General features: G+C 49.1%; 3 protein-coding genes across 3 annotated transcripts in view; 2 read left to right on the forward strand and 1 right to left on the reverse strand.

The window, feature by feature from the left end:
• Positions 1 to 168: 168 nt before the first annotated feature.
• Positions 169 to 7,439, forward strand: zbtb14 (zinc finger and BTB domain containing 14). The gene is made up of 10 exons (XM_069667279.1): positions 169 to 297; positions 1,769 to 1,957; positions 2,059 to 2,229; positions 4,245 to 4,340; positions 4,521 to 4,664; positions 4,789 to 5,033; positions 5,120 to 5,205; positions 5,348 to 5,487; positions 5,675 to 5,770; positions 5,856 to 7,439. The coding sequence occupies exons 1-10, from the start codon at positions 292 to 294 to the stop codon at positions 5,994 to 5,996; spliced, it is 1,314 nt and encodes a 437-aa protein (XP_069523380.1). The 5' UTR covers positions 169 to 291; the 3' UTR covers positions 5,997 to 7,439.
• A 203-nt stretch (positions 7,440 to 7,642) lies between these two features.
• arhgap28 (Rho GTPase activating protein 28) overlaps positions 7,643 to 15,576 on the reverse strand; it is a 24,614-nt gene continuing 16,680 nt past the window's right edge. The window contains exons 9-14 of the mRNA XM_069667448.1: positions 12,787 to 12,869; positions 12,436 to 12,651; positions 12,230 to 12,355; positions 10,346 to 10,473; positions 8,015 to 8,055; positions 7,643 to 7,912 (exon numbers count right to left, since the gene is read on the reverse strand). Of these exons, the coding sequence (XP_069523549.1) occupies positions 7,830 to 7,912; positions 8,015 to 8,055; positions 10,346 to 10,473; positions 12,230 to 12,355; positions 12,436 to 12,651; positions 12,787 to 12,869 (677 nt within the window). The 3' untranslated portion in view covers positions 7,643 to 7,829. The remainder of the gene's footprint in view (positions 7,913 to 8,014; positions 8,056 to 10,345; positions 10,474 to 12,229; positions 12,356 to 12,435; positions 12,652 to 12,786; positions 12,870 to 15,576) is intronic.
• Positions 10,644 to 12,091, forward strand: LOC138596190 (uncharacterized; the record flags this gene model as incomplete). Its single annotated transcript, XM_069667807.1, has 2 exons — positions 10,644 to 10,880; positions 11,693 to 12,091. Coding segments are annotated over exons 1-2 (636 nt in total), but the record flags the coding sequence as incomplete, so codon positions are not given.

The raw sequence follows: 15,576 nt of genomic DNA on the forward strand, positions 1-15,576 counted from the left end.
CTCTGTCCGTCTGTTGGAAAGCCTGTAACTTTCCTCATTCACCATCATGTTACTTTCAGAGGCTCGGTCACACGAGCAGTGCGCATGCGTGAGAGGTAGTGATCCGTCTCGCCCACAGAGGATCTTTGGCCCGCTGCCTGCGTGCCCCTGCAGTGTGTGCGTGCTGGCGCAAAGCGCGGCCTTCCGCTCTGCGCTCGTCCTCATCATCAACAACAACAACAACCGGACAAAGTGTTTACGGGCTCCCGGTGCGCTGACATACCCAGAGGAACGCACTCACACCGGTCCTCTATGACGGTAAGAGCCCGCTCCCCCGGCCCCGCGCCCTCCTCGTCCCCCGCTCCGGCCGCCGTTTCCGCGGGGATGTCTGCGCGCTCTCGAGCCGTTCATGGCCGCTCGAGCCCCGTGTCGTTCGTGTTGCGAGGCCGCGGCGCCGCGGCGCCGCTGCTCGCGTGCCTGTGTGTCGGTCCCGGGGACGGCGGAGCAGAGAGTCCGCGAGCCAGCACGCGGACCGCTCCCCGACCTACAGACGGTGATGACGGTCAGCAGGTTTACCGGAGAAACTGAGGAGGACAGTGAGGGAGGAGAGACGCCATTTTGTGCGAAAGCGGAGCAGGAGGCCGGACTTGTCCGCCATTAACACAAACACTGAGTTTAACCACAGCCAGACACACACACACACACACACATACACATAGGTTCTATATTCCACAGTTATGAATCACCGGGAGGTTTATCTGTTAGTATTCCTCTAACCGCTCCGTTAAACCGCTGCTCTCCCGCAGATGCACGAGCCGGTCTGCTGTTTAAACGGTTTGATCCGGATCCGCTCTTTAATATTAAAAGTAGCTTCGCAGCTGTTAGCCGGTTAGCCTAGCCCGCTTCAATCCGGGCTGAACGAACTAAGTCTGAGTCAGAGACGAGACTCGGTGTCCGCTGATGGTCAAAGTCCAAACTCGGACCTGTGACACCGGGTCTGTTTGGTTACACACCGTCGTTGTGCCCGTTGCTGACAGTCTGCCTACTGTTTGTCCGCCGCTGCACTTAATGCATCATGACGCGCGCACACGCTCCGGAGCGCGTGTCCGCGGAAACAGAGGTACATGAACTATTGGGAAGATAGAGAGGGGGGAGCCAGGAGCCTTTGAGCCAGGCACTAAAACCAGCAGATCACGTGATCTGCCCCCCCCCCGTTTGAAGCTCATACCTGAATCAATAACGCTGCGACCCGTCCGTATTTCTGCGCACAGTTAAAGTATAAACTCCGTCTCCACAGGCTGTCATATGTCCATATGCTGTGTAGTTCATATATCTCACTGATAAACACAGAGCTGTAGAGGGGCATCAGGCTTCATGATCAAAGTTTCATGTGATGCAAAGCCAGGGTTGCCAGGTCCGCGCTTTTTCCAGCTGAATTGGGCGACTTTTGAAGTGTCTGTAGAGGCGCGAGGCCCTGTGCTGCTGCACACTTCACACAGCCCCTGCAACGGTTCTGACTCCACGTATGTTTGGAATGTCACAGACATCTGTTGGGTTTCGCGGCCCGGTACTAAACGACCTACGGCCCAGACCGGGGTTTGGGAACCCCTGTGTTAGAGTACAGAAAAACCTAAAATATGCAGGAAGGTCGCTCTCCAGGAGCATGGTTGGAGACCCCTGAGTGAGGGATAACAGAGATAACAGTCAGAGATAACGGGGGCAGTCTGTGTTGGTGTGGGTGAAGTGAGCCTTTAATGAGTCACGTGATGTCACACCTGTGTGTGCCCAGATGGCAGAGACGGTGAAGTACGTGGACGACGAACACAAGAGCGTCTTCCTGAAGCTGCTGAACGAGCAGCGGCTGGAGGGCGAGCACTGCGACATCGCTGTGGTGGTCGAGGACGTCAAGTTCAGAGCTCACCGCTGCGTGCTCGCTGCCTGCTCCAACTACTTCAAGAAGCTCTTCAAGAAACATGAGGTACACACAAGTACACAAACACACACAAGTACACAAACACACACAAGTACACAAACACACATCGAGTCACCTTTTATTGACTCACCTGTTTGCGTGTCCAGGTGGACAACTCGTCGGTGATAGAGATCGATTTTATCCGCTCAGATATCTTCGAGGAGGTGTTGAACTACATGTACACGTCCAAGATCTCCGTCAAGAAGAGGGACGTCAACCTCATGATGTCATCAGGACAGATCCTTGGCATCCGCTTCCTGGACAAGCTCTGCTCCCAGGTAACACACGCACACACAGGTAACACACGCACACACAGGTAACACACGCGCACACAGGTAACACAAACACGCACACAGGTAACAAAAACACACACACAGCTAACACACACGCACGCACACAGGTAACACACACGCACGCACACAGGTAACACAAACGCGCACACAGGCAACACAAACACACACACAGGTAACACAAACACACACACAGGTAACACACACGCACACACACAGGTAACACAAACACGCACACAGGTAACACAAACACACACACACAGGTAACACAAACGCGCACACAGGCAACACAAACACACACACAGGTAACACAAACACACACACAGGTAACACACACGCACACACACAGGTAACACAAACACGCACACAGGTAACACAAACACACACACAGGTAACACACACGCACGCACACAGGTAGCACACTATGGAGTTCTATCCATATCAATATTAGCAGACACATGCGCAGCAACGTGTGTGTGCACACGTGATTAACATTGTAAATTTGTTACGTGCGTTGTCACGTGCACACACTACATCACGCGTAACAAGAACATGCATACTGCACGTACAGCGTGTGTTTTTATTATTAGATGTCATTAGAAAAACACAGACAGAGTTCGTAGCCTCGGTACAGTTTCTTTAGTATTGTGGAAGAAAGTATTTGCATGAAATATTTATTGCACCTTCAGCACAGAGGGCAGAGTGAGCTCACTGGGTAACGAGCTGCGATTACGGTCCAAACATTATGGGATCCAAACTCACCGCTGACATGTTTTGTTTTGTGTGTGTATTAAAAAAAAATGTACTAGGTCAAACTGCAAAAGAAGAACAGAAAGTCTGAAATAGAAATAAATATAAAAATATTAATAATGTAATAAGCCGTTTTTTTACCAGAAAAAGCAGTGTACAAAATACCAACCAGTTACCTGCATATTTACTCATTTTTGTGGTTTAATGTCAGTTGAAATATTGTTGATCTTTAGTTATAAAATCAAAATGGTTTCAATATTAATTTATGGTGTAAACTGATGTTGAATCAAAATCAGAGTTCAACGTTGATTAAATGATAAACGGGTTCATCTCCAAAAACTAGAATATCGTGGAAAAGTTCTTTTTATTTCAGTAATTGAATTCAAAAAGTGAAACTCGTATATTATACAGATTCATTACAAATATTTCAAGCCTTGATTTCTTTTAATATTGATGATTCTGTATCTCACAAAATTAGAATATTACAGAAGAGCAATTCAAAAAGATTTTTAATACAGAAATGTCGACCTTCTGAAAAGTGTGTTCATGTCTGAGCTCCAAACCTGGTCGGGGCTCCTTCTGCATGAGTGAATGCATCAATGCAGCGAGGCATGGAGGCCATCAGTCTGTGGCACTGCTGACGTGTTATGGGAGCCCAGGTGGCTTTCATAGCGGCCTTCAGCTCGTCGCACACACGCACACAGGTAACACGCGCACACACAGGTAACACACAGGTAACTCACACACACAGGTAACACACACACACACAGGTAACTCACACACACAGGTAACACACACACACACAGGTAACTCACACACACAGGTAACACACACACACACAGGTAACACACACACACACACACACACAGGTAACTCACACACACAGGTAACACACACACACACACACAGGTAACACACACACACACACAGGTAACACACACACACACACAGGTAACACACAGGTAACACACACACACACAGGTAACACACACACACACACACACAGGTAACTCACACACACAGGTAACACACACACACACACACACACACACACACAGGTAACACACAAGTCTTTTATTTTGAAATCCGTCACAGGGAGTCTGAGTGTAGCTGTGTTTGTGCAGGTGATGTCCCCATTGTAACCATAGCAACTAGGATACGACACATGTACTGAAAACAGTGAAATGTCACTGCTGATGTCACCTGTGAGACAGGTAAAGCCTCTGTGTCATGATGCATTCATGTGTCCTCAGAAACGAGACGTGTCCTCAGAGGACAAAGACAAGTTTCCCTATGACATCGTCAAGATGGCGCTGCCGCCTGAAGCCCAGTTGGCTGCTGACGCGGAGGTACGACCGATGCTAACGGATACGGTGATACTGTGAGGGACAAAGGCTGTGATGCCTCTGCACCCTCAAGTTCAAATTCAGACCACTGGGTGGGGTGCAGTTTTAATTGTGTGTGTGTGTGTGTGTGTGTGTGTGTGTGTGTGTGTGTGTGTGTGTGTGTGTGTGTGTGTGTGTGTGCAGGTGCTCGGGGAGCATGATGATACGCCAACTACAGATGACCTAGTTGAGGCATCGGCCAATCAGGAGCTGGACAAGTCTCCCAGTGCAGCGCTGCGTGTTCAGGAAGCCATCCTGAAAGAGCTGACCAATGAGGACGTACACAAGGTACACACACACTTGTCATTCTATGCTTTTGAGGAAGTCAGTACCCCAAAAAAGTCCTCACAAAGACAGCAATACAGGAAAGCACTTGAATACGTGTATAATCTCATCTGTTTGACCTCTCCAGGTGACCTGCTATGACCAGGACGTGGTGACAGAGATGGAGGCGGAGCCTAAAGAGCTGGGGGCGGAGCATCATGCCACCCAGACACTGACATTCACAGACAGTATGGGGGAGGTGAAGGATGAGCAGCCGCCCGGCTGGTCCACTGCCACCGCCGACATGAAGTTTGAATACCTCCTGTATGGACACCGAGAGCAGCTCGCCTGCCAGGTGTGCGGGAAAACCTTCCTGGACGAGAGCAGACTCAGGTACGCAAAGTTCACCGGGTGGACTCAGCTGCTGAACTCCCCTGATGAACTCACCTGGTGGACTTACCTGTTCTCTTGTCCTGCAGAAAACATGAGAAGCTTCACTCAGCCGAGCGCCCGTTCGCCTGTGAGATCTGCACCAAAGCTTTCACCACCCATGCTCACCTAAAAGGTAAGAACACACCTGTACTCTGAGCTCTGATGTCATCAGGTACAGACAAAAAGATTTGACATATAGCAGATGACATTTTACAGGTGATGGTTTTATTTACTGAGGTGAAGTTCTTGGCTCGGCCTTCACCTGTATGTTTCAGAACACCTAAAGATCCACACAGGCTTCAAACCGTACAGGTGTGATGTTTGTGGGAAGTCGTTCATTCGAGCCCCAGACCTGAAAAAACACGAACGAGTTCACAGCAACGAGAGGCCGTTTGCCTGCCAGATGTGTGACAAGGTGAGCTTACCTGTCAGTCTCTCTCAGACTTGTCACCTGTCTTCACCTGTCTTCTGACCTGTCTGTTTTAATGATCTGTCTTTCACCTGTCTCACGCCCGTCTGTCCCTCACCTGTCACTCTCTCTCACCTGTCTGTCTCTTACCTATCCTTTCTCACCTGTCTGTCTCTCACCTGTCTGTCTACAGGCCTTTAAACATAAGTCTCACCTGAAAGATCACGAGCGAAGACACAGAGGAGAGAAACCGTTCGTCTGCCCGTCCTGCACCAAGGCCTTCGCCAAGGTATAACTGCTGCTCTTACTGACACTGCTGCTAGTGATACTCGCACTATGTACGCGGTGAGTTCAGGGTCTGTCTGTACTTTCAGGCGTCCGATCTGAAGCGTCATGAGAACAACATGCACAGTGAGAGGAAGCAGCTGAATCCTCTGCAGAGCGACACGGAGACGCTGCAGGCCGCCGCCATGGCTGCTGAGGAGCAACACCTGGACGCCATCAGCTGCTCCTAACACCTCCTCATAACTCCTCCTCCTCATAACTCCTCCTCTGCCTAACATCTGGACACCATCCCTTGCTAATAACACCTCCTGATAACTCCTCTTCCTACTCCTTGCACCTCGTCATATCATCTGGACGCCATCAGCTGCTCCTAACACCTCCTCCACCCTCTCATAAAGCTGCTCCTCCTCCTCCACCCTCTCATAAAGCTGCTCCTCCTCCTCCCTCCTCCTCCCCCTCCTCCACCCTCTCATAAAGCTGCTCCTCCTCCTCCCCCTCCTCCACCCTCTCATAAAGCTGCTCCTCCTCCTCCCTCCTCCACCCTCTCATAAAGCTGCTCCTCCTCCTCCTCCCTCCTCCACCCTCTCATAAAGCTGCTCCTCCTCCCCCTCCTCCACCATCTCATAAAGCTGCTCCTCCTCCTCCCCCTCCTCCACCCTCTCATAAAGCTGCTCCTCCTCCTCCACCCTCTCATTAAGCTGCTCCTCCTCCTCCCTCCTCCTCCCCCTCCTCCACCCTCTCATAAAGCTGCTCCTCCTCCTCCCCCTCCTCCACCCTCTCATAAAGCTGCTCCTCCTCCTCCCTCTCATAAAGCTGCTCCTCCTCCTCCACCCTCTCATAAAGCTGCTCCTCCTCCTCCCCCTCCTCCACCCTCTCATAAAGTTGCTCCTCCTCCTCCTCCTCCTCCACCCTCTCATAAAGCTGCTCCTCCTCCTCCCCCTCCTCCACCCTCTCATAAAGCTGCTCCTCCTCCTCCCTCCTCCTCCCCCTCCTACACCCTCTCATAAAGCTGCTCCTCCTCCTCCACCCTCTCATAAAGCTGCTCCTCCTCCTCCCTCCTCCTCCCCCTCCTCCACCCTCTCATAAAGCTGCTCCTCCTCCACCCTCTCATAAAGTTGCTCCTCCTCCTCCTCCTCCTCCACCCTCTCATAAAGCTGCTCCTCCTCCTCCCCCTCCTCCACCCTCTCATAAAGCTGCTCCTCCTCCTCCCTCCTCCTCCCCCTCCTACACCCTCTCATAAAGCTGCTCCTCCTCCTCCACCCTCTCATAAAGCTGCTCCTCCTCCTCCCTCCTCCTCCCCCTCCTACACCCTCTCATAAAGCTGCTCCTCCTCCTCCACCCTCTCATAAAGCTGCTCCTCCTGCTCCTCCTCCTCTCGTACCTGTTGCAGTCTGCTGTCTCTCTTGTAAATGAACTTCTGTTTGTCGCAGTTGTTTTCTTCTGAACCAGTGCCCACGAGCGACTTTCCCATGAACTGATGACCTCAGCGGTCACGTGGTCACATGACCTCAGCGGTCATGTGACCACGTGTTGGACATGGCCGACCTCTCCCAGGCGTCTTGTAAGATTTGTAATTATGTGTCTTTGTAAATGCACAGGACCTTTTTCATGGTCTGAACCAAACTGTACAGAAAGCGGTCCTTTTTGAAGCTGTTGGTTTGTGTTGTCTGAAATAAAAGTGTTCTGTTCAGTTTCATGAGCAGAGCTGCTGCGTTTTACCTCCACGCCTGCTTCCTTCACGTCCTGACTCCTCGTTCAGTCACAGCTTCAACTCGACCTTTAATAGCTCGTTAATATGAACTCACTGTTTTAAACAAAGGTGCAGATTCAGACTGTGACCAGCAGGAGGAGACAAAACACACTTTAATCTGTTCCAACAACACAAACTTTATTCATCTGGTTTATTTCACACTTTAACTCAAAGCTGCTGTGATGTCACCGCCGCGATGGCACACCTGTCTGCTTCTGTTGAACTGTAATCTCCATGACAACACGTGTGTTTGACTCCCAATGCAGAGGTGAGTCAGGTTGTCAAACTGGTTAGAGATGGTAAGACGGGCGAGTCAGGGTTTGATCAGCCAATCGCAGTGAGGATTCACTCGGTAAATGTCCAATAGCACACAGTCCGGATGGAGGCGACGCTCACCTGAGCGACAGAGAGACAGACAGAGAGAGAGACAGACAGGTTCAGGTGCAGTATTTTAAGTGAAATTCAAACGTAATGACCTGTTTCTGTCAGATCACTCACCGATGTTTCCTCCAACTTCATACAGATACTGAGCAGGACCACTGAGAGACAGACAGGCAGAGAGAGACAGACAGGCAGAGAGACGACATGATTATTAGGGATGCACCGATTGAGAAAATCAGGGCCGGTACCGATACGATGTTTTTTCAATAACACATTTTTGTAATTATTAATGCCCTCGTCTGGATTAGATAAGATAATCCTTTATTCTTTCTCATCGGGGACATTTAGTGTGACAGCAGCAACGTGACGATAACAGGCATGTGAAAATAAGTCAACCAGTGTATCCTAGAAATATGTTCAGAGCTGATAAGTGAACTATGTGTTGTTCATACGCAACAGACCGTGAGTCAGCAAGTGTACAGCATGAATGAACAAATGGACCACCTGATAATATAAGAGACGTTTTGCACATGTTGAGAGGTGAGATAGTGATACTGCACATTAATAAATAAGTATTGCACATGTAGATGATGGAGAGCTGCAGCACTCTGAGCAGGGGTCCGTTTCAGAAAGCGTGTTCAGTGAAACCCCGAGTTTGTTAACCCTGAGATGAGGGAAACCTCGGGTTCGCCGTTTCAGAAAGAGAGGTAACTTAAACTCTGAGTTGGTTACTATGGTAACTGAGTCTGTGAACCTCACCTGGTCGCAAGCAGGTTTTGAGTTTCGCTCTGTCTCCTCCCTCTAGAATATAAAACCCTCATTCACTTCCTCGTTCATTCAGCCCGTCTCACGCGTGTTTGAGCGGTTACAAATTAAAAGAAGAAACGTTGCGTCTCTGTGCTGCTCTGACCGCTTTGCAAAAGTCTTTTATAATTATGATAAAAAAATCAAAAGACAAATCTGTGTCAAAGTCATCATTTGTAGATTTTCCACCACCACTGCCGAGAGCGCTCAGATAAGACGCCGTAAGTTATTGGATTTTTTATTTTTAAACACATTCAGTTTAATCAACATGAATTATAATGTATGTGAAGTCAGCATCAGTGAGATCAAGCACTAAAATGAGCAGCAGGTAAATAAAAGTGATCCAGTGAATATAACTGCATGTGGAGATGAGCATGTGTTTCAAACAATTTATTCAACAGAGATGTTCAGTACATTAAATAGTGCTCATGATGACACAATGTCTGAGTAAATAATATGATTAGGCCGATAGATGTCACTGTCCTTCTCTGCCCATCATCACTAAGAGAGATTTTTTTTTTCAACCAATCACAGCTTCTGAAAGAATGTGTCATACCTAGCAGCAGGGTTAACCACGCCTCCTCACTAAGATCAAAGTTTCTGTCCCTCTCTTGCTCAGAGTTGCTCTGAGAGTGTTCCTCAGTCACTCCTAGGCTAGGACTCCTTGCTAGAAGTTTTGAAGCAAAGTTAGGATCTCTCTGAGAGTGTTGTGAGAATGTTTGTGAGTACGGGCCCAGAACATCATTGAAAGGTGCGGCTCAGGCAGAACAGGCTCATGGCTGAACCTCACTTCATCATATTGATTCATGAAACAGATTAAATATCATTCAGTGGCTGTTTTAATGTGCATCAGCTTTATCCCTAACATGATGCTGACTTCACATACATTATAATTCATGTTGATTAAACTGAATGTGTTAGTTTAAAAATAAAAAATCCAATAACTTACGGCGTCTTATCTGAGCGCTCTCGGCAGTGGTGGTGGAAAATCTACACATGATGACTTTGACACAGATTTGTCTTTTGATTTTTTTATCATAATTATAAAAGACTTTTGCAAAGCGGTCAGAGCAGCACAGAGACGCAACGTTTCTTCTTTTAATCTGTAACCGCTCAAACACGCGTGAGACGGGCTGAATGAACGAGGAAGTGAATGAGGGTTTTATATTCTAGAGGGAGGAGACAGAGCGAAACTCTGAGTGTCCTGAAGAAAACCTGGTCGCGACCAGGTGAGGTTCACTGAGTCTGTTACTACGGTAACTGACCGAGAGCTTAAATTACCTCCCTTTGTGAAACGGAAAACTCAGAGTTTCCCTCATTTCAGGGTTAACAGACTCAGAGTTTTCAATAAACCTGCTTTGTGAAACGGACCCCTGGTCATAGTACTTTTCAGTGCTTACATAACAAAAATCTTTCTGAAAACATAAATACTTTCTCTATACTTCATTTACTGCACAATTAAAGCAGTTACATAATAAAAAAGTCGGCTGCTGCCATTGGGCCGTCTGTCAACGCGGCCGATATCGGCCGATTCCGATGTTCAGCTGATGCATCGGTGAATCCCTAATGATGAGCAGCTCTGTTCATCACTAAATATTTCTACTGTTGCAGTGTGTGTGCATGGTGTGTGTGTTTGTGTGTTACCTGTTGTCACACTCAAAGCGGGCTGTGATGTCTTTGGCTCGTGTCAGTCCATCAAGCTGTATCGCCATGGAAACCTTGGTGTGAAGGGGGGCGTGAACTCGGATCACATCTTCACACAGCTCTGTTATCTGCGCACACACACACACACACACACACACACACACACACACACACACACACACACACACACACACACACACACACATCAGAGAAACTCTGTGAATGTAAACATGGTGGGATGTTGAGGAGGCAGGTGTGAAGGAGGCAGAGCATCATTCTTATCTACAAACAGGTGTAGATGTTCACACAGAGCACCTGGAACCAGAGACCTCTCACCTGCTCTCTGCCTCACCTGGTCTGTGTCTCACCTGTCCCTGTTTCACCTGGTCTGTGTCTCACCTGGTCTGTGTCTCACCTGTCCCTGTTTCACCTGGTCTCTGTTTCACCTGGTCTGTGTCTCACCTGGTCTCTGTTTCACCTGGTCTCTGTTTCACCTGGTCTGTGTCTCACCTGGTCTCTGTCTCACCTGGTCTCTGTTTCACCTGGTCTCTGTTTCACCTGGTCTGTGTCTCACCTGGTCTCTGTTTCACCTGGTCTCTGTTTCACCTGGTCTGTGTCTCACCTGGTCTCTGTCTCACCTGGTCTCTGTTTCACCTGGTCTGTGTCTCACCTGTTCTCTGTTTCACCTGGTCTCTGTTTCACCTGGTCTGTGTCTCACCTGTTCTCTGTTTCACCTGTTCTCTGTTTCACCTGGTCTGTGTCTCACCTGTTCTCTGTTTCACCTGGTCTCTGTTTCACCTGGTCTCTGTCTCACCTGGTCTGTGTCTCACCTGTTCTCTGTTTCACCTGGTCTGTGTCTCACCTGTCCCTGTTTCACCTGGTCTGTGTCTCACCTGGTCTGTGTCTCACCCGTTCTCTGTCTCACCTGTTCTCTGTCTCACCTGTTCTCTGTTTCACCTGGTCTCTGTTTCACCTGGTCTCTGTCTCACCTGGTCTGTGTCTCACCTGTTCTCTGTTTCACCTGGTCTGTGTCTCACCTGTTCTCTGTTTCACCTGGTCTCTGTTTCACCTGGTCTCTGTCTCACCTGGTCTGTGTCTCACCTGTTCTCTGTTTCACCTGGTCTGTGTCTCACCTGTCCCTGTTTCACCTGGTCTGTGTCTCACCTGGTCTGTGTCTCACCTGTTCTCTGTCTCACCTGGTCTCTGTTTCACCTGGTCTGTGTCTCACCTGGTCTGTGTCTCACCTGTTCTCTGTTTCACCTGGTCTGTGTCTCACCTGGTCTGTCTCTCACCTGGTCTGTGTCTCACCTGGTCTGTGTCTCACCTGTTCTCTGTTTCACCTGGTCTGTGTCTCACCTGGTCTGTGTCTCACCTGGTCTCTGTCTCACCTGGTCTGTGTCTCACCTGGTCTGTCTCTCACCTGGTCTGTGTCTCACCTGGTCTGTGTCTCACCTGTTCTCTGTTTCACCTGGTCTGTGTCTCACCTGGTCTGTGTCTCACCTGTTCTCTGTTTCACCTGGTCTGTGTCTCACCTGGTCTGTGTCTCACCTGGTCTCTGTCTCACCTGGTCTGTGTCTCACCTGGTCTCTGTTTCACCTGGTCTATGTCTCACCTGGTCTGTGTCTCACCTGGTCTCTGTCTCACCTGGTCTGTGTTTCACCTGGTCTGTGTCTCACCTGGTCTCTGTCTCACCTGGTCTGTGTCTCACCTGGTCTCTGTCTCACCTGGTCTGTGTCTCACCTGGTCTCTGTTTCACCTGGTCTGTGTCTCACCTGGTCTGTGTCTCACCTGGTCTCTGTCTCACCTGGTCTGTGTTTCACCTGGTCTCTGTCTCACCTGGTCTGTGTTTCACCTGGTCTGTGTCTCACCTGGTCTGTGTCTCACCTGGTCTCTGTCGTTCTTGTTGTTCTTTCTCCTCAGCAGTCGTCTCGTGGTCCTATTCAGGCCAAGCTGTCTCTGATTGGACGCCTGGTTCATTTGTCTCACCTGGGACAGCAGGAAACTTGGGACCTTCCAGAAAAACAGGAAGTGATGTCACAGACAGCTGAGACAGTGATGTCACTGAGGTGCGGATATGTCCTCTGACTCACAATCCACAGCAGGTCCTGGTGTGTGATCATTAGTCGGACCAGGTGAGCTCCGCCCACTGCCTCCTCCATCTCTTCCGGTTGCTTATTGACAGAGTGCTTGTTGCCACGGTGATGCCAGGAGAACAGGTTGGGCGCCATTACCATGGAGACGTTCCACACAGACATCCTGTTCTGGTCCTGATGAGAGACCACCTGACGCAGGAAAACCAGCAGGGCCTGTAACCATGGAAACACATCCAGATTATCTGTAACCATGGCAACAAACCATAGAAATAAGAGGTGGTTGACAGCTGTAACCTCTGAGCTCTGAGTAACACCAGAGTGTGTGTGTGTGTGTGTGAGTGGATTTACTCTGAGCGTGTCTCTGTGAGCTTCAGGAAGCAGCAAGCAGAGCAGCTGGAGAGCCTGAACCTGATGGACCACAGAGGATACACCTGCAGAGACACAACAACACACCTGAGGACTTTAAGGAACAGCGTCACATATCAGCTTTACTGTTGATCAGGATATGTCCTTCATCTCCCACATAAAACAAATATCAAGGACAGCCTTCTTTCACCTTCACAACAAACATCAGACACATCCTGTCTCAACACGATGCAGAAAAACTCGTCCATGCATTCGTTACTTCCAGGTTGGACTATTGTAACTCGTTACTATCAGGCTGCCCTAATAAGTCACTAAAAACTCTGCAGCTGGTACAAAATGCTGCAGCACGTGTGCTGACAAGAACTAGGAAGAGAGAGCACATCTCTCCTGTATTAGCCTCTCTGCACTGGCTTCCTGTAAAATCTAGAATAGAATTTAAAATCCTTCTTCTTACTTACAAAGCTCTTAATGGTCAGGCACCATCATATCTTAAAGAGCTCATAGTGCCATATTACCCCTCGAGAACATTGCGCTCCCAGGATGCAGGCCTGCTTGTGGTACCTAAAGTCTCTAAGAGTAGTGTTGGAGGTAGAGCCTTCAATTACCAGGCCCCCCTCCTCTGGAACAATCTACCAGTCAGGGTCCGGGAGGCAGACACCCTCTCTTCTTTTAAGAGTTCAAACTTTCCTCTTTGATAAAGCTTATAGTTAGGCCTGGCTCAGGCTGGGACCAGCCCAGAGTTATGCTGCTATAGGTTTAGACTGCCGGGGGGATCTGACACACCGAGCTCCTCTCTCTCTCTCTCTCTCTCTCTCTCTCTCTCTCTCTCTCTCTCTCTCTCTCCCTCGAGCGTTTCGGAGAGCGATTGTGAAAGTTTGTAAGTTTTTCAACCCTTTTTTGCTCTTGTTCTTCCTCTGGGTGGTAGTTCATGTGTTTGTGCATCACTTCTCTGTCATCAGAGTTGTGTTAGTTGTGTTTTGTTGTAGTTGCTGCTGTTCGTTTGGCGGCTGCCGCTGCCGTAGCGCAGCCAGGCATGGCGGCGCGTGGTGTCTCCGGGTTGGAGACGCTGACTCGCCGGCACGCCGTCAAACTTTCTCTGGCTGCTGGTGTTTCAGTGGAGGAGTGCAGCTTAGCTGTGGGTGCTGTCGTGGGGTATGGTCGTGTGAAATCTGCCTCACGAATGAACAGTGCTGTTGTTATTTTTTTGGACAGCACTGAGAAAGCAAATCAGCTGGTTGAAAGTGGAGTCGTGATTCACGGAGCACTGACTCCGGTTCTTTCTCTGGTTAACCCCGCAAAAAAAAGTGGTGATTTGTAATGTGCCCCCGTTTCTAAGGAATGAGATGTTGGCCCCCCTCGGCTGCAAATCTCCGAACCTTAAACATGTTCTGTCTTTTAGACGACAAGTGTTTATGATACCTACAAACAATAATGACGAACTGAATTTAGTCTTCAGGTTTCGTATTGATGATTTTGATTACACTGTTCATGTCACCTCTGATTCTTTGAAATGTTTTGGATGTGGGGCGGAGGGACACGTGGTCCGCTCAGGCCCTACAGCTCGGACTGCTGTCTAAAGTGTTGGCAACGAGGCTGAGAAAGGTGATGGAGCATGTCATTCATGTGGACCAGACATACTGTGTACCCAGCAGGTTGATATCTGACAACATAACTCTGATTCGGGACATGTTGGACCTCTCCGGTTCATTGGGCTGTGAGCTTGGGCTTATTTCTATGGATCAAGAAAAGGCTTTTGACCGAGTCGAACACCAGTACTTGTGGCCGACGCTGCAGGTGTTTGGGTTCAGTTCTGGTCTCATAGCCAAGATCCAGGTCTTGTACAATGACATTGAGAGTGTACTCAAGATTAACGGTGGTTTGAGTGCTCCTTTTAGGGTTCAGAGGGGAGTCAGGCGGGGATGCTCTTTGTCTGGTATGCTCTATTCTTTGGCCATAGAGCCTCTCCTGCACAAGCTAAGAGCTCAGCTGTTTCTCTCTTCCTGGGTGTGAAAGTTCTTTTAAGTTGTCTGCATATGCTGACGATGTCATTGTTCTTGTGCAAACTCAACGTGATATAAATGTTTTGAATGAAACTGTTAAGAACTTTGGAAAGATCTCCTCAGCTAAGGTCAACTGGGGAAAAAGTGAAGCCTTATGTGTTGGTGACGGACTGTGCAGGAGGCTCGTGCTACCTGGAGGCCTCGTGTGGAAAAGAGGAGGGATTAAATATCTTGGAGTTTACCTCGGAGATGAAACCTTTTCCACTAAGAACTGGGACAGTGTTCCTGAGAAGGTTGAAGGCCGTTTAAAAAAATGGAAATGGATTTTATGATCTTTTAAAGGTCGGATCTGATTATTAATAATTTGGTGTCTTCCATGTTGTGGCACCGACTGGCATGTTTGGACCGCCTTCAAACCTGCCGTCCCGGGTGCAGTCTGTTCTGGTGGACTTCTTCTGGGACCGTCTGCACTGGGTCCCACAGAGCGTCCTGTTCCTGCCGAAGGAGGAAGAGGGACACGGACTTGTCCACCTGGTGAGCAGGGGGGCTGCTTTCAGGCTCCAGTTTATCCAGAGACTTCTTACTGGACCTGCTGGGCTGGTCTGGAGACCTGTAGCTCGTGCCATACGGGAGCGGTGTGGTGGGCTGGGTTCGACTGAGTCGCTGTTTTTAATGGATGTAGTTAACTGGATGTAAATTGGACAATCTTCCGTGTTTTTATTGAGGACTTTTTAAAGTGTGGGGATTTTTCCACAAAGACTCCAGTGGTTCA

This window comes from Semicossyphus pulcher, unplaced genomic scaffold, assembly GCF_022749685.1.
Source record: "Semicossyphus pulcher isolate SPU_LCO1_2020_fin unplaced genomic scaffold, fSemPul1.0.p SCAF_18, whole genome shotgun sequence".
In the NCBI taxonomy this organism is placed as follows: domain Eukaryota; kingdom Metazoa; phylum Chordata; class Actinopteri; order Labriformes; family Labridae; genus Semicossyphus; species Semicossyphus pulcher.

Coding starts and splice junctions, on each gene's coding strand:
- zbtb14 (XM_069667279.1), top strand. Junction 5,206..5,347: donor CACCCATGCTCACCTAAAAG/GTAAGAACACAC, acceptor TGTATGTTTCAG/AACACCTAAAGATCCACACA. Junction 5,488..5,674: donor CCTGCCAGATGTGTGACAAG/GTGAGCTTACCT, acceptor GTCTGTCTACAG/GCCTTTAAACATAAGTCTCA.